The following is an 18,848-nucleotide window of genomic DNA, read 5'->3' as shown; positions in this document are numbered from 1 at the left end:
GGGCAAAAGAAACATCTCAATAGTTCCTGGAAGGAAACCATGTACTTAAGTTAGGACACTTCCTCATATCGGACAGATAATTTGCTGTCCCCCACCTTCAAAGCCTAAGTGAAGGCACATCTCCTCCAAGAGGACTTCCCTGACTAAGCCCTCCTCTCCTCTCCTCCCACTCCTGCTCCCTTCATTCATCTTCCCTCGCATCCCCACAGCAGGTATGTATATACCTGTAATTCATTTATTCATTGATTTACTTATCTACGTTAATGTCTGTCTCTCGTTGTGGACAGGGGATGTGTCTGTTGTTAAAGTGTACTCTCCTGAGCGCTTAGTACAGTGCTTTGCCCACAGTAAGCACTCAATAAGTACGATTCAGTGAAGGAATGCATGACACTGCCCTCCAGAGAGGGAGAAAGGGGGTGGGAGGGCTCACCTCCCAGGGAATGTGTCAGTTTATTGTACTTTCCCAAGCGCTTAGTACAAGAAAAGCTCAAGTAATGTGATTAAATGAATGAATGAATGAATGAATGAATGAATGAATGCTAGGCCAAGGCCCGCTGTGCTGTTCCACACTTGGACTTATGGCCCAGGATGCGCAGTTAGTCCTTATCTCCTTAACAGCATCTCAATCATTGGAAATCAGCACTCTCTATAATTTCTGAGAGGTGCGTTGATTTTATTGCGGTCATTAGCTTCTGTTTAGGGATGGAAGCAGCAGATGCTGGTAAACCCTGACGTGGACAGGTGAACGAGTTCTCCCACCTAGTCCCGCTTCCCTTTTGAGGTTGAAGAATTGGCTAACGTCAGAGCTATAAAACATGGCTAAAGGCAATTTCTAGTTCAAGGAGAGCGGGTAGGCGGCTGGAAGTATCTAGGGCATGAAGGCTGAGGTAGATGCGGTTAACAGCTCTTAGCCTGAAGGAGCCTCTTTGGAAACAAGTAGAAACCCCAGCCATATTTACTGGAAGAGGGGAGAAGGGGAGGCCAAAAAGCTAGCACGTTTCTGAAGTCTGTGGGAGTCGGTGGGGACCAGCTTGAGGGGGAGAGACGTCCCTGGGCATTCCCGACGAAAGAGTGTGCAGCGGTCAGTCAGTCAGTCAATCGCATTTATTGAGCGCTTACTGTGTGCAGAGCACTGTACTAGGAGCTGGGGAGAGGACAATATAGTTAACATAAGGCCAACATGGCAGCAAACAAGGTGGCTACACTCCTAAGATGAGTAGCACTGAATGCTTTTTAATAATAATAATAATAATAGCATTTATTAAGTGCTTATTATGTGCAAAGCTCTGTTCTAAGCGCTGTGGGGGGATACAAGGTGATCAGGTTGTCCCAAGTGGGGCTCCCAGTCTTAATCCCCATTTTACAGTTGAGGTAACTGAGGCCCAGAGAAGTGAAGTGACTTGCCCAAAGTCCCACAGCTGACAAGTGGTGGAGCCGGGATTTGAACCAATTGACCTCTGACTCCAAAGCCCATGCTCTTTCCACTGAGCTATGCTGCTTGTCTTTTAATGTCTCTTTTAATGTCTTTCTCCCCCTCTAGACTGTGGGCAGGGAATGTGTCCCTTTATTGTTTTATTGTACTCTGCCAAGTGCTTAGTACAGTGCTCTGCACACAGTAAGCACTCAATAAATACGTTGAATGAATGAATGAATGAATATGGCCACCCTTTCCCTACTGTCATTCCTGGGACTCCCCAAGGCCATCGCATCTCGATATAAACAAGGCATGTGCAACTTTTTTTATGATATTTGTTGAGCATTTTACTATATATCAGGCACTATACTAAGCCCTGGGGTAGATTCAAACTGATCAGGTTGGACACAGTCAATGTCCCACATGGGGCTCACAGTCAATTCCCACTGTACAGATGAGGTAGCAAGCATAGAGAAATTAAGTGCCTTGGCCAAGGTCACACAGCCGACAAGTGGCAGAGCTGGGGTTAGAACAGGTCATTTTTTATGGTATTTGTTAAGCACTATGTGCCAGGCAATGTAGTAAATGCTGGAATAGATTCAAGCTGATCAGGTTGGACGCAGTCCACGTTTCACTTGGAACTCCCGGTCAATTCCCCTTTTACAGCTGAGGTATCATCATCATCAATCATATTTATTGAGCATTTACTGTGTGCAGAGCACTGTACTAAGCGCTTGGGAAGTACAAGTTGGCAACATATAGAGACAGTCCCTACCCAACAGTGGACTCACAGTCTGAAAGACTGTGGGCTCACAGTCTAAAAGAGGTAACATAGAGAAGTTAAGTGACTTGCTCAAGGTCACACAGCAGACAAATGGCGGAGCCGGGATTAGAACCGAGATCCTTCTGACCCCCAGACTCATATCCTATCCACTGTGCCGGGCTGCTTCTCAAATCCCCAAAAGGTAGTATGAATCAATCCATCAAGGCTATTTATTGAGCACTTACTGCGTGCAGAGCACTGTACTAATCACTTGGGAAAGTACAGGTCAGCAGAGTCGGCAGATGCGATCCCAGCCCTTGAGGAGCTTAGAGTCTACGGGGGAAATTCCTAACGCAAGTTGGCTCGGGCTGGGAGCAGGAGTGGGGGCCCAGCATCCCTTCGGAAGTTGGGGAAAGGAATGGGGTGGAAGGAGTGTACTTCCTAACTGAAAATTTGTCTCCACAACTGCGGCAGCGTGAGCTCAGTCCTTCCCCAGTGCCCTCCCCCTCTCTGTATCTGGGAGTGATACACAGAAAGGAGAGGTGGGGGGGCCTGGAGGTATCTGGAAAAGCAACACAGAGACAAAGGATGGGTGGGAAGAAAAGAAGGTATTGAAGGACTACCATAAAGGGGTCAGCATAAAGGCTTTAGGACTTTGGGTTGGGTAATACGGCCTAAACCTGTTATGCCTTCCCAGCAGCTTGTTAATATCCCAATTTGTTTCGGAGTAACGTGTTCTCAGCAGCACAGAGGAAATGCAGTTTGAAGCATTTCTGGGTGGGGGAAGAAAAAAGCAAAATTCTTTTTCATTTGACCTCCAGTTCTCGGTACGTCCTTGTAAATATTGCTTTTGTGCTTTTTTTTTATTATTTATATTGCACTCCAGTTAGGACGGATCCTTGAGGTAAGTAGATTGGCCTGAACTTTGCCTCGTTCTTCGGTTCATTTAAATCTGTGATTGGCCGTCTCCAGTTATCGGCGGATTATTTCTCGGGTCCTGCCCCGCACGATGAAACGCTCGTGATACCCGGGAGTCCCGAGAGAACTCAAGCATTGCGGTGCTGGCCCCGAGGGGCTGGGCCCCAGTCTGATGGCTTCCTTCTCTCCCAGAATGGCAGAGGCCGCCCGGAAAAAGAAAGAAAAGCGGAAGAGATTGAAGCGCTATCTGTTGATTGGTTTGGCGACAGTAGGAGGTGGGACAGTAATAGGTGAGGTTGATTCATGGCTTTGGAAGTTGGTCGAAAAGCACCCTAATAGTAATAATAATAATAATAATGGCATTCGTTAAGCGCTTACTATGTGCAAAGCACTGATCTAAGCGCTGGGGGGGATACAAGGTGATCAGGTTGTCCCACGTGTCCCAGTCTTAATCCCCATTTTACGGATGAGGGAACTGAGGCTCAGAGAAGTTAAGTGACTTGCCCAAGGTCACACAGCAGACATGTGGCGGAGCCGGGATTCAAACCCAAGGCCTCTGACTCCAAAGCCCGTGCTCTTTCCACTGAGCCACGCTGCTTCCTCAGCCATGCTGAGTAATGAAGGTTACTCACAAGGTAAAGATACTTCCAGGGCAGGGGAAAAAAAACTTTGGGGCAAAAACAACAGCTCACGTGACACAGGATGCCGAGTTGGTCAAGAAATCACCGAGTTCCTCTTCCTTTCTGGGCAACTGAGCATCTGTCTAATTTTTTAAATCATCTCCACAGAAGGAAACTCTAGGCAATAATAATAGTAAAAATAAAATAAATAAATTTTGGTATTAAGTGCTTCTATGTGCAAAGCGCTGTTCTAAGCGCTGGGGTGGATACAAGGTGATCAGGTTGTCCCATGTGGGGCTCACAATCTTAATCCCCATTTTACAGATGAGGGAACTGAGGCCCAGAGAAGTTAAGTGACTTGCCCAAAGTCACACAGCTGACAATTGTTGGAGCGGGGATTTGAACCCATGCCCTCTGACTCCAAAGCCCGGGCTCTTTCCACTGAGCCACGCTGCTTCTCTGATAATTGTGGTACTAATGGTACTATGGTATGGTAATACCATAATTCTACATGGTACTGGTAATAATTATGGTACTTGTTTAACACTTACTCTGTGCCAAGCACTGTTCTAAGTGCTAAGGTAAATACAAGTTAGTCAGGTTGGATGCAGTCCCTGTCCCATGTGGGGTACACAGTCTCCATCCCCATTTTACAGACGAGGTAACTGAGGCCCAGAGAAGTGAAGTGACTTGCCCAAGGTCACACAGCAGACATGTGGTGGAGCTGTGATTAGGCCCGCGCTCTATCCATTCCACCACGCTGCTTCCAGGTCCTCTTTCAATTGTCCTTGCTAAGGTTTGACCCCTCTCACTATTAGGAGGTACTTTTGCCTTTCTGATGTAAAAATGACCAAAAGCAAGGAGAGCAGAGGTAGCATTTTAAGAGCCTGGTGGTAGTAGTAATAATAATAACAATAATAATGATAGTGGTATTTGTTAAGCGCTTACTATGTGTCAGGCACTGTATTAAGCGCTGGTGTGGATATAAGCATAGGAGAATCAGCGTGGCTCATTTTATTTTACTTGTACATGTCTATTCTATTTATTTTATTTTGTTGGTATGTTTGGTTTTGTTCTCTGTCTCCCCCTTTTAGACTGTGAGCCCACTGTTGGGTAGGGACTGTCTCTATATGTTGCCAACTTGTACTTCCCAAGCACTTAGTACAGTGCTCTGCACACAGTAAGCGCTCAATAAATATGATTGATGATCATCATCATCATCAATCATATTTATTGAGCGCTTACTCGGAGTAGAGTCTTCGACATGTTGAGCTTTAGGTGTAGATGATGATGATGAAGAGCCCGGATTTGGGAGTCAGAGGTCATGGGTTCTAATCCCGGCTCTGCCACTAGTCAGCTGTGTGACTTTGGGCAAGTCACAACATCTCTGGGCCTCAGTTACCTCATCTGTAAAATGGGGATTAAGACTGTGAGCCCCATGTGGGACAACCTGATTACCTTGTATCCCCCCAGCGCTTAGAACAGTGCTTGGCACATAGTAAGTGCTTAACAAATACCAAGAGTATTATTATTATTACAAGCAAAACGGGTTGGACACAGTCCTTGTCCCACATGAGACTCAAAGCTTCAATCCCCATTTTACAGATGAGGGAACTAGGACACAGAGGAGTGAAGTGACTTGCCCGAGGTCTCGCAGCAGAACAATGGCAGAGGCCAGATTAGAACCTACAAGAACAAAGCCCCAGGGCAGTGCTGTACGCCACTGCAAACGGAAGCCGGTGGCCAAGGGCGAAGCAGCGTGGCTCAGTGGAAAGAGCCCGGGCTTTGGAGTCAGAGGTCATGGGTTCAAATCCTGGCTCTGCCAATTGTCAGCTGTGTGACTGTGGGCAAGTCACTTAACTTCTCCTTGCCTCAGTTCCCTCATCTGTAAAATGGGGATTAAGACTGTGAGCCCCCCATGGGACAACCTGATCACCTTGTATCCCCCCCAGTGCTTTGAACAGTGCTTTGCACATAGTAAGTGCTTAACAAATACCATCATTGTTATTATTATTATTATCTACATGGCGTACTGCTATCAAGAAGGAAGTGGCTCTCTTTGAGCACAAACTTCCTTTGTAGAAGCAGTGGGGCCTAGTGGACAAGAGTATCAGGGTGGGAGTCAGAAGGACTTGGGTTCTAGTCCACTGGTCTGCCACTTGTCTGCCGTGTCACCTTGGGCAAGTCGCTTCACTTCTCCGTGCCTCAGTTACCTCATCTATAAAATGGGGATTAAGACTGTGAACCCAATATGGGACGTGGACTGTGTCCAACCTGATTATCTTATATCTACCCAGCACTTAGGACAATGCCTGGCACATATAAGCACCTAACAAATTACCATTTAAAAGAGAGAGAGAGAGAGGCAGAAGAGAAAACCACATAAAATGCAGCAAACACTAGACACAACACAACAAGGGACAACCTTTTTGGGTGCCCGAATTATTCATTCATTCAATCATATTTATTGAGCGCTTACTGTGTGCAGAGCAGTGTACTAAGCGCTTGGGAAGTACACGTTGGCAACATATAGAGATGGTCAACCTTTTTTACCCACATACACGCTCCTAGATGAACTTCACTGTCAGTGATAACTTCTTCGAATCGGCGACACGACTATATATAAATCTCTCATGCTGGGGTTTACGCTTATTTCATCTTGTTCAGTCCCTATTGCAAATCCATGCTTTTACTTTCAAACCACCTCTCACTTTTCTGATCTCCAAGGTGGAATGGAACAGTGAAAGGAAGTAGGAGGCAGACAGGACAGGGCTAAAGAAGGTACCGAGGGCAGTCAGGGAATGGGGAGGGAGAAGCGAGGAAACAGAAACTGCCAGAAGTGTGAAGGAGAAGATAAAGTTAGGATGTGGCTGGGAAGTTGGGGAGGGATTGGGAGGAAGAAGGGGGAGAAAGCCATTGGGAAGCAGAGCCTAAATTTGATGTGGGAGGCATGGGGAGGTTATGAGTAAGGCCTTTATAGGTAGCAATCCATCAATGGTATTTTTCTAGCACTTACTATGTACAGAGAACTATTCTAAGCACTGTGGGTTAGTGGATAAAGCACAGGTTTGGAAGCCAGAGGGCCTGTATTCACCGCTGGATCACCTTGGGCATGTCACTTAACTTCTCTGAGAAGCATCGTGGCTCAGTGGAAAGAGCATGGGCTTTGTAGTCAGATGTCATGGGTTCAAATCCCTGCTCTGCCATTGTCAGCTGTGTGACTTTGGGCAAGTTACTTCACTTCTCTGTGCCTCAGTTACCTCATCTGTTAAATGGGGATTAAGACTGTGAGCTCTCCGTGGGACAACCTGATCACCTTGTAACCTCCCCAGCGCTTAGAACAGTGCCTTGCACATAGTAAGCGCTTAATTAATGTCATCATTAGTATCATTATTATTCTCTGTACCTCGGTTTCCTCAATTGCAAAATAGGGATTCAATATCTGCTCCCCCTCCTCCTCTGGCAGTAAGCCCCATGTGGGATGGGGACTGTATCCCAGCCTGATTAACTGGTATCACCTCCAGTGCTTAGAACAGCGTTTGATATCTAGTAAATGCTTAACAAAAACCCTAAAAAAAACCCACTTAGCATACAATTCAATAGAGTTGGCAGACATGATCCCTGCCCCTAATCCATTCATTCAATCAGTCGTATTTATTGAGTGCCTAACGTGTGCACAGCACTGTATTAAGCGCTTGGGTGAGTACGATAGAACAATAAACAGACATATAACAAGCTTACAGGAGCTTACAGCGTAGTGGGGAAGACAGATTAGAAAAAATTAGAGGCAGGGGAAGCGGCAGAGAGCAGTGGTGAGTTTGAGTGTCCACATGGTGTTTTTTATCTGTCGTAGGCCTGACTGGGGGGCTGGCTGCCCCTCTGGTTGCTGCAGGAGCCGCAACGGTGATTGGCAGTGCTGGAGCGGCGGCTCTGGGCTCCGTGGCTGGGATTGCCGTCATGGCCTCGCTCTTCGGGGCCGCCGGAGCTGGTCTCACAGGTCAGCTGGACGCTCTGGGATCCTGGAACTGTGGGGAAAAGTGTAACACTTAAAGCCAGGCTGGCTCTACCCTCCATCGCGCTGGGATAGTTCTATCCTCAGAGAACTATTCATTCATTCATTCGATCGTATTTATTGAGCGCTTACTGTGTGCAGAGCACTGTACTAAGCGCTTGGGAAGTCCAAGTTGGCAACATATAGAGACGGTCCCTACCCAACAGTGGGCTCACAGTCTAGAAGGGGGAGACGGAGAACAAAACAAAACATATTAACAGAATAAAATAAATAAATATGTACAAGTACTTAAAGCCCCAGAGCACTTACATAGGTATCTGTCAATTGATTTATATTAATGTTTGCCTCCTAGACTGGAGGCTCAACTATCCTCAGAGAAAGACAGAAGTACCTATCAAAGAAGCAGCGTGGCTCAGTGGAACGAGCACGGGTTTGGAGTCAGAGGTCATGGGTTCACACAGCTTGTCAGCTGTGTGGCTTTGGGCAAGTCACTTCACTTCTCTGGGCCTCAGTTACCTCATCTGTAAAATGGGGATTAAGACTGTGAGCCCCCCATGGGAAAACCTGATCACTTTGTAACCTCCCCAGCTCTTAGAACGTGCTTTGCACATAGTAAGCTCTTAATAAATGCCATTATTATTATTATTGTCCTCACGGGCCGGCTGCATCGGGGCCCAATTCTTTGACAGGACGTCACAGCGGTTCAGAACCTAGCGCTCTTGGGGATGGGGGGGAGGAAGAGGTGAGAAATATGGGGTGTCTCTCCCTCTTGATGACAGGGAGGTAGCCCCAGTCCTCTCTTTTGCTCCCTTGGGGCTCCCTTTCACTCTATTTCTTCTGCTTCCTTTCTCCCTCTCCTGTCAGCGTGGCCTAGTGGAAAAAGCCCAGGCCTGAGAGTCAGAGGACCTGGGTTTTAATCCCCGCTCCGCCACAAGTCTGTTCTGTGACTTTGGGCAAGTCACTTGATATATCTGGGCCTCAGTTACCTCATCTATATCCACCCCAGCGCATAGTACAGTGCCTGGCACATAGCAAGCACTTAACAAATACCATACGTATTATTATTATTATCCGCAAAAGAGGGATTCCATACCTCTTCTCTTCCTACTTAGATGGTGAGCCCAGTGTGGGAACAGGGACTAAGTCTGACCTAATGATCTTGTATCTTCCCCAGATCTTAGAAGAGTGTTTGGCACATAGTATGCGCTTATCAAATACCACGCTTACTGTTACTATTAATATCTCATTCTATGCCTTGCTGGAGTGAAGCTAGCCCATCAGTCAGTGGTATTTATCAACCTCATCAATGGTATTTAGTTTTGACCTGGTCAGCAGCGTGCCAGTTTTTTTGTCACAAAGATTCAAGGCTAAGTGATCGATCAATCAGGCAATGGTATTTATCCATCACTTATTGTGTGCAGAGCACTGTACCAAGCGCTTGGGAGAGTACAATACAACAAAGTTAGCAGTCACGCCAGAGTCTGCATCGTCCTGACCCAATCAATTAATCAAGCAACGGTAGTTATTGAGAGCTTACTATTTGTACAGCACTGTACTAAGAGCTTGGAGAGTACAACAGTTGGAACAGTTGTCAGAGGAAAGATGGAATAAACTAGTAGAGAATCCCGTGACGTTACAAACCTTTTGCTGAGCTAGCTCCAGGGTGGTTCTCTAGACTTTCAGCTCCTCATGTGGGCAGAGAACATGCCTACCAATTCTTTTATATCATAGTCTGCCAAGCGCTTAGTACAGTGCTCTGCACACAGTAAGCAGATCACAGGCCGAGTCAAAAGGACCTGGGTTCTAATCCCGGCTCCACCATTTGTCTGCTGTGTGATCTTGGACAAATCATTTAACTTCTCTGTGCTTCAGTGACCTTATCTGTAAAATGGAGATTAAGGCTGTGAGCCCCATGTGGACCTGGACTGCGTCCAACCTGATTACCTTGTAATAATAATAATAATAATAACAATAATAATGATATAATTATATAATAGTATTAAGGGCTATGTGCAAAGCACTGGTCTAAGCACTGGGGAGGTTACAGTGTGATCAGGTTGTCCCATGGGGGGCTAGAACAGTGCCTAGCCCATAGTCAGCACTTAACAAATACCATTAAAAAATTTTTTTAAAATAAATACCATTGATTAATTGATTGATACTTGTTTTGGGCAGGGAACGGGTCTACCAACTCTGATGTGTTGTACTCTCCCAATCGCTTAGTACAGCACTTGGCATACAGTAAGCACTCAGTGAATACCACTGATTGATCGATTAATTGATTGAAGTCTCCATTGCCTAAGCTAATAATTTTTGGCCCATCCATCACAAAGGCGGGCCTCTAAACAGTAAGCTTGTTATTGGCAGGGAATATATCCGCTAATTCTGTCGTTTTGTACTCTCCCAAGCTCTTAGTACAGTGCTCTGCACATTGTAAGTGCTCAATAAATACCATGGATTGATCAGTTGATCTTCGGGGCCAGATTTTCTGCCTGAGAAAATTTGGTCAAGTAAGGGGCAGCTTTATAATATGGTCAGACAAGTGGCCCAAGGAAATCCTCCCCAACAACAGAGAGCTCTGAGAGGGAGACCCCAAGAAGTTGCCTCTGTCCCAAATCCAATCCATCTTTCAGATGGGAAATCACACAGTCCCCAGGAGGCAGCTAAAAAGATGTTCATTTGCAAAAAAGATGTAAAAAAAAAACCCATCAATTTTTTTCTGGCAGCTTCTGCTATAGAGAAGACATGAGAAGCAGCATAGTCTAGTGGATAGAGCACGTGCCTGAGAGTCAGAGGGACCTGGGTTCTAATCCCAGATCTGTCTGCTGTGTATCCTTGGGCAAGACATTTCACCTCCTGGTGCCTCAGTTCCCTCACCTGTATAATGTGGATTATTAAGACTGTGAGCCCCATGTGGGACAGGGACTGTGTCCAACCTGATTAGTTTGTGTTTACCCCACTGCTTAGTACAGTGCCCGGCACATAGAAAGCACTTAACAAATGCCAAAAAAAAAAAAGACAGTGGGGTGAGTGGTATCTATTCCTATAGCTCGCTGTTGTTGGGGAGGATTTCCTTGGACACTAAGTGCCCTCTTCCAGGCACTTAGTACAGTGCTGTGCAGACGGTAAATGTTGAATAATAATAACAATAATAATGATGGTATTTGTTAAGCACTTGCTATGTGCAAAGCACTGTTCTAAGCACTGGGGGGATACATGGTGATCAGGTTGTCACACATGGGGTTCACAATCTTAATCCCCATTTTACAGATGAGGTAACTGAGGCACAGAGAAGTGAAGTGACTTGCCCAAAGTCACACAGTCGATAAGTGGCAGAGCCGGGATTAGAGCCCATGACCTCTGACTCCCAAGCCCCTGCTCTTTCCACTGAGCCATGCAGCTTCTCTGCTATGGATAGATCATAGATCAATAATAATGGTATTTGTTAAGCACTTACTATGTGCAAAGCACTGTTCTAAGCACTGGGATACAAGGTGATCAGGTTGTCCCACATGGGATTTACAGTCTTAATCCCCATTTTACAGTCTTAATCCCCATTTTACAGATGAGGTAACTGAGGCACAGAGAAGTGAAGTGGCTTGCTCAAGGTCATATGGCTGACAAGTGGCAGAGCCGGGATTCGAACCCATAACCTCTGACTCCCAAGCCCGGGCTCTTTCCACTGAGCCGCGCTGCTTCTCTAATAGATCAATAGATGGCTAGATCAATCAATAGATCAATAGATACAACTGATTGAATGAATAAATGAATATCTACCGCTGGCAAATTTTTCTCATGCCTTCGTCTGTTTTGGTCTTTAGGGTACAAGATGAAGAAACGCGTGGGAGCCATTGAGGAGTTTGAATTTTTGCCCTTAACCGAAGGGAGACATTTGCACATCACCATTGCGGTCACTGGATGGCTGTGTACTGGCAAATATGGTAAGGATTCGGGGGACCGAGAACATGATTCCACCCACGATCATGATCCTCTCAAATTGTATGGCTTCCTCCAGGCAGGACCAGTTGGGGCAGCTCCAACTCGAGTATCGTTTCAAGAACCAATGCCAGCAAATGAGGCTAAAATGATAAGGCACACAAATGAAAAGCAGTGTAGCCTAGCAGATAGAGCACAGGCCTGGGAGTTGGAAGGATTTGGGTTCTAATCCCACCTCTACCACTTGTCTACCGTGTGATTTTAGGCAAATCACTCCCCTTCTCTGTGCCTCAGTTGCCTTGTCTGTAAAATGGAGATTAAGATGGAGAACCCCATGTGTCTTTTGTTTTGTTGTCCGTCTCCCCCTTCTAGTCTGTGAGCCCGTTGTTAGGTAGGGATTGTCTCTATCTGTTGCCGATTTGCACTTTCCAAGCGCTTAGTACAGTGCTTTGCACACAGTAAGCGCTCAATAAATGCGATTGAATGAATGAATGAATGAATGACAGGGACTTTGTCCAACCTGACTTGTTTGTCTCCATCCCAATGCTTAGTACAGTGCCTGGAACATAGTAAGCGCTTAACAAATACCACAATTATAATAATGGCATTTATTAAGCTCTTACTATGTGCAAAGCACTGTTCTAAGTGCTGGGCAGAGCTGGTCAGTAATAATAATTACTATTATTATTCTAGTTCTCTCTCCTCTGGCAGGGAATTCCTCCCTGCAACGGACCTAGGTAAATGGCCACAACCCAAGAAAAACTGACATCTTTGTCTTGGATCCAAAGTCATTTGCTCCGCTCGAGGACGGAATGTACCCCAACACTTTTCTGATCAATTTTCCAGAAGAGTTGGGATCTAAAGGCAACCGGGCAGCCTTTCAAAATCTACCTCAGGGGAACCTAACATGCAAACACTACTCTCAGTGGAGATCAAAAAGATGTATGTTTATTTAGATAATCCCTGTCCCGTGTCTCGGGGACCGATGTGGATAGCGGGTGGATAGGAAAAAAAAAAAATGCGGCATTCCGGGGGCCGTGGACAGAGACGCTTTTGCGAGATTAGGTTTCTGCGGAACGTGGATCTGGGAATGGTGATGGAAACGTTGTTTGCTCCTCCATCCGCCTCTGCCAGCGAACCCGGCTTCTTGGCAGGACGCATCTGTTCTATGCCCAGGCACTAAACTCCTCTGGCGGAACGGGGACGGGGGAGGTGAGCCAGCAGGATGCAGCCTGGACTGAGTCTCGTACAGCTCTCGTACAGTCACTTAGGATCGTCATTTTTAATTGAAATTATGGCAGCTGGCTGCCGCTAGTGATGGGTTTGTGAGCCAGCCTGAAAAGCTGCCAGTGGATTCTGTTCCAAAAAGCAATTAATGGAAGATGGGCTATTTGCCCTGGGATGCTGTTACTTCTAATCCAGAGTTTGCCTTTAAAAACAGTCTTTAAAAATCCCTTCCATTCTCCCTGTCTCTATCACCTCCAACCTGCTTCCCCTCTCCTCCCACATCTCCTCCTCCTGTTTTCTTCCTTTCTTTGGGTCACTTGGAGGTTTTATAGCTTTATTATCGGCAGGCAGAGGGAGAAGGGAGTGGGCTGCCGCTGTCATGCTGTTTGCCCCTTTCAGGGTTGTTAGGCATTTTGAGGAGGCTTTAGTCCGCAAAAGGATGCTAATGAACACTGAGCCCCTTCCCTCACTTCTCCCTGGATTGCGACAAAGCTCATGGAATTTGGCAGTCGGATAAATTCATTTCTGCCTCTCCCTCCATCTCATCAGCCTGAACTGGGAAAAATTAACCTACCTGCTTTCCTCACCTCAGGCAGGAGAGGTGGATGAGAAGGGGAGTCAATACGTGTTCTCCTTCCTCCTTCAGGTGCTCAGTACAGTGTGGCCTTCCGGAATGAGCGCGAGCCTGGGAGTCTGAGGTCCTGGGTTCTAACCCCGGCTCTGACACTTGTCTGCTGTGTGACCTTGTGCAAGTCACTTCACTTCTGTGCCCCAGTTCCCTCATCTTCAAAATGGGGATTCAGTACCTGTTCTCCCTCCTACTTAGACTGTGAGCTCCGTGTGGGAATTGATCATCTCATATCTTAGAACAGTGCTTGACACGTGGAAAGTGCTTAATGAATACCATAAATATTATGATTATTACAGTACTGTTGATTGTAAGATCACTGTGGGCAGAGAACCTGACTGTTAGCTCTGTTATTGTACTCTCCCAAGTGCTTAGCACATTGCTCTGCCTACAGTAAGCACTCAAAAAATATGTTTGATCACTCTGCAAACAGTAAGCACTCAATCACTACCATCGATTGATCGATACTTAGATTGTGAACTGTGGATAGGACAGGGACTGTCTGACCTGATGATCTTGTACTTTCCCCAGGGCTCAATAAAGATGGTATTTATTAAGCACTTACTATGTGCGAAGCACTGTTCTAAGCGCTGGTGGGGATACAAGCTGATCAGGTTGTCCCACGTGGGGCTCACAGTCTTAATCCAACTTGTACTTCCCAAGCGCTTAGTACAGTGCTCTGCACACAGTAAGCGCTCAGTAAATGCAATTGATTGATTAATCCCCATTTTACAGATGAGGTAACTGAGGCACAGAGAAGTTAAGTGGCTTGCCCAAGGTCACACAGCTGACAATAATAATAATAATAATAATGGCATTTATTAAGCGCTTACTACGTGCAAAGCACTGTTCTAATTGCTGGGGGGGTTATAAGGTGATCAGGTTGTCCCATGGGGGCTCACAGTTTTAATCCCCATTTTACAGATGAGGGAACTGAGGCCCAGAGAAGTGAAGTGGCTTGCCCAAAGTCACACAGCTGACAATTGGTGGAGCCGGGATTTGAACCCATGACCTCTGACTCCAAAGCCCGGGCTCTTTCTACTGAGCCACGCTACTTCTGAGGGCTTAGACACATAGTAAGCACTTAACAAATACCACAGTTATTAAACAGCAAACGGCCTAGTGGATAGAGTCTGGACTTGGGAGCCAGAATGTAATGGGTTCTACTCCCGGCTCGGCCACTTGTTTGCTGTGTGACCTTGGATACGTCACTTCACTTCTCTGTGTCTGTTACCTCATCTGTAAAATGGGGATTGAGACTGTGAGTCCCACGTGGGACAGGGACTGTGTCCAACTTGATTATCTTGTATCCACCCCAGCATTTAGCACAGTGCCTGGTACACAGGAAGCACTTAAAAAAAGTCATCGTTATTATTATTATTATAATGGAAGGGCGGTATGTATTTTTCTGATGTACCGGGGTCAAATCTTGGTACCTTCTTGGGTGCAAATTGAGACACTGATGAGATTGGGATTTAGATATTTTTCGATGTTTTGGTAGGAGTCAGGCCTTTCTTGCCCTCCCCATCTCCCAGCAACAGCTGAGTCTCCTCAAGACTTCTAGGCTTCAAGCTCATCTTCTAGACTGTAAGCTTGTTGTGGGCAGGGACTGTGTCTGTTTATTATATTGTACTCTCCCAAGTGCTTAGTACAGTGATCTAAATAAACATTCAATAACTATAATGAATGAATGAATCCAAGTTAACCTGGCTTCAGGGAAGGGCTTTGAGGTCAATCAATTATTGGTATTTATTGAATACTTACTGAGCGCAGAGCACTGGCCTAAGCGCTTAGGAGAATAGGATACCATAGAGTTGGTAGGCATGTTCCGTGCCCACAGTGAGCTTACAGTCTAGAGATGGGTGTTTTTCAACCCCTTGGGTGTTTTTAGGAGCGTCACTCTGGTGATTTTCAACCCTAGTCCTATACCACCTGACACAAGCACTTAGTACAGAGCTCTGCACCCAGTAAATGCTCAATAAATACCATTGATTAATTGATTGACACCCTTCAAAGGAAAGAAGAAACAAGTCTTGGTCCCAAAACGTAGACCTAAAGCTACACCTAAGTAACATAAGTGATTTTTTCATAATCATCCCCGTCATCATCGTCAATGGCATTTATTGAGCACTTACTGTGTGCAGAGAACTGTACTACATGACTGGTAGAGGGATAGTCTCTATCTCTTGCCCAATTGTACTTCCCAAGTGCTTCGTACAGTGCTCTGCCCACAGTAAGCACTCAAGAAATACGATTGAACTTTAATTCTATTTATTCTGATGACTTGACACCTGTCCACAAGTTTTGTTTTATTGTCTCTCTCCCCCTTGTGAGCCCGCTGTCGGGTAGGGACCGTCTCTATATGTTGCCAACTTGTACTGCCCAAGCGCTTAGTACAGTGCTCTGCACAAAGTAAGCACTCAATAAATATGATTGAATGAATGAACAAATGAATAAACGAATGCAACAGAGTTGGCAGACAAGTTCCCTGCCCACAGTGAGCTTGCAGACATCCAATCCTCCAGGTAAACTTATAGATTGCCTCTATCCTTCCTTTGGACACCAAACCCTTCAGAGATGTGGTATTTAGTACGCGCTTACTATGTGCCCAGCACTGTACTAAGCCTTTTTTTTTTTAACAGGTCTGGGCCAAGTTCCACCACATACACTGGGAACTATCGCTGTTGTACTAGCAACGTCTAACCTGACTAGACTAAGATGGCTCATTCATTGTGTTAGTGGCAATAGTAGGGATGCTTCAATACAGCATGGTGTGGATAGAGCCTGGGCCAGGGAATCAAAAGGTCCTGGGTTCTAATCCCGGCTCTGCCGCATGTCCGCTGGGTGGCCTTGGGCAAGTCACTTCACTTCTCTGGGCCTCAGTTACCTCATCTCTAAAATGGGGAGCCCCACGTGGGACAGAGACTATGCCCAACCCTATTTGCTTGTATCCACCCCAGTGCTTATTACAGTGCCTGGCACTTAGTAAGCTCTTTAACAAATACCACAATGATTATTATTTTTATTATCCAGGTTACCTTTTACTTGAAAGAGAACAAGGCAAAGGTCATCCCAGGAGTTTTCAAGCTTGACTAAATTGTCATTTTCTGGCTTTATCAGCTGGGTCTCTTCTTTCTAGCCCAACTCAGTGGGGGATCAAGAGCAGATTGAGTTAGCTTAATTTCTAGTGTGGCCAAGCAGAAAACAGGTTGCAGAAAACTAAAAACAAAAGTAGAGGATGAAACATGAGTTTGGTACGTGCCCACCCGGGGTCAATTAAACTTTCTGGGCCTCAGTTTCCTCCTCTGTAAAATGGGGAACAACAACCTGCTCTCCCTATCTCTTAGTTTGTGAGCTCCAACTAGTACAGGGACTGTGTCCAATCTATGTTCAATCCACTCTTTCTACCTTAATAATAATAATTGCGGTATTTGTTAAGTGCTTACTATATGCCAGGCATTGTACTAAGCACTGGGGTGGATGCGAGTAAACTGGGTTGGATACAGTCCCTGTCCCACATGGGGCTCACCATCTTAATCTCCATTTTACAGATGAGGTAACTGAGGCACAGAGAACTTAAGTGACTTGCCCAAGGCCACACAGCAGGCGAATGGCAAAACAACAGGCTGGTAGTTCCATATCTTACATATCATATCCTACTTTAACACTCAGTGCAGTACTTGGCAAATAGCAAAACAAATAAAAATGATTGTGGTATTTGTTAAGCATCTACTATGTGCCAAGCACTGTACTAAACACGGGGGAGGGTACTAGATAATCAGGTGCCACATGGGGCTCACAGTCTAAGTAGGAGGGAGAAAAGGTTATTGACTTCCCATTTTGCAGACCAGTGACCTGAGGCCCAGAGATGTCAATTGACTTGCCCAAGCTCACACAGCAAATACTTGGGGAAGCCAGGATTAGAACCCAGGTCTTCTGACTCCCAGGTGCCTGCTTTTTTCTCCAGGCCATGCTGCTTATCAATATAGAAACCGATTAGCGTGTATTTACCTCAGCGCTTAGTACAGAGAAGTAGCATGATTCTTTTAGACTGTGAGCCCACTGTTGGGTAGGGACTGTCTCTATATGTTGCCAATTTGTACTTCCCAAGCGCTTAGTACAGTGCTCTGCACACAGTAAGCGCTCAATAAATACGATTGATGATGATGATGATGATTCAGTAGATAGAGCACGGGCCTGGAAATCAGGAGGTCATGAGTTCTAATCCCAGCTCTGGCCACTTGTCTGCTTTGTGATGTTGGGCAAGTCACTTCACTTCACTTCTCTAGGCCTCAGTTACCTCATCTCTAAAACAATAATAGTGATAATGTTAGAAGTTCAATTTCTAATATATATGTTTTAATGGCATTTGTTTTAGCGATTACTCAATTCTAGACATTGCAATCATCATCATAATAATAATGACGGTATTTGTTAAGCGCTTACTACGTGCCAGGCACTGTACTAAGCATTGGATGGGGATTGAGACGGTGAACCCCCCCATGGAACAGGGACCGTGTCCAACCCGATTTGCTTGTCTCTGCCCCAGCGCTTAGCACGGTGCCTGGCACATAGTAAGCGCTTAACAAATACCACAATTATTATGATGATGATGATTGCAATGTCTGGAATTGAGTAATCGCTTAAACAAATGCCATTAAAACATATATATTAGAAATTGAACTTCTCACCCAAGGTTTAACTAACTTCCTTTGGCTCAGAGGCTGCAGCGATTCTGGTACCAGCTGTGTGTAGATCACTTCACTTCATCGCCCAGCAGGTTGGATGATGGTTTATCCGGGTCTTGGCTTTTCTCCGAAACAGCTGTGCCTGTGCTTCTCCCTAGGTAGCTTCGCGGCCCCCTGGACTAGCATGAGCAGGAGCAGGGAGCAGTACTGCCTCGCTTGGGAGTCCAAATACTTGATGGAGCTGGGCAATGCCCTAGTATCCCTGATGAACGGCCTTGTGAACCTAGTGGCTCAGGAAGCCCTGAAATACACCGTGTTATCAGGTAAGACGGACGCAGAGGAGCTGTAGCATAAGGTTTGCGGTAAGCTCATCTTTTTTTATGGTATTTATTACAGTGCCATGCACTGTATTAAGCACTGGAGAAAGTACAAGCAGTGTGTGTGGCTCTGTGGAAAAAGCATGGGCTTTGGAGTCAGAGGTCATGGGTTCAAATCTCTGCTCTGCCAACTGTCAGCCGTGTGACTTTGGGCAAGTCACTTAACTTCTCTGTGCCTCAGTTACCTCATCTGTAAAATGGGGATTAAAACTGTGAGCCCCATGCGGGGCAGGGGCCGTGTCCAACTGGATCACCTTTTACCCGT

At 45.9% G+C, this 18,848-nt stretch overlaps 1 protein-coding gene across 1 annotated transcript in view; it reads left to right on the top strand.

The window, feature by feature from the left end:
* TMCO4 (transmembrane and coiled-coil domains 4) overlaps positions 1–18,848 on the top strand; it is a 125,753-nt gene that overhangs the window by 38,509 nt on the left and 68,396 nt on the right. The window contains exons 6-9 of the mRNA XM_038747304.1: positions 3,288–3,385; positions 7,569–7,712; positions 11,549–11,668; positions 18,365–18,529. Coding sequence (XP_038603232.1) covers positions 3,288–3,385; positions 7,569–7,712; positions 11,549–11,668; positions 18,365–18,529 — 527 coding nt within the window. The remainder of the gene's footprint in view (positions 1–3,287; positions 3,386–7,568; positions 7,713–11,548; positions 11,669–18,364; positions 18,530–18,848) is intronic.

This window comes from Tachyglossus aculeatus, chromosome 5 (assembly GCF_015852505.1).
Source record: "Tachyglossus aculeatus isolate mTacAcu1 chromosome 5, mTacAcu1.pri, whole genome shotgun sequence".
Classification (NCBI taxonomy): domain Eukaryota; kingdom Metazoa; phylum Chordata; class Mammalia; order Monotremata; family Tachyglossidae; genus Tachyglossus; species Tachyglossus aculeatus.
The sequence above is the reverse complement of the archived record's forward strand: the minus strand, read 5'-3'. Positions and strand labels throughout refer to the sequence as shown.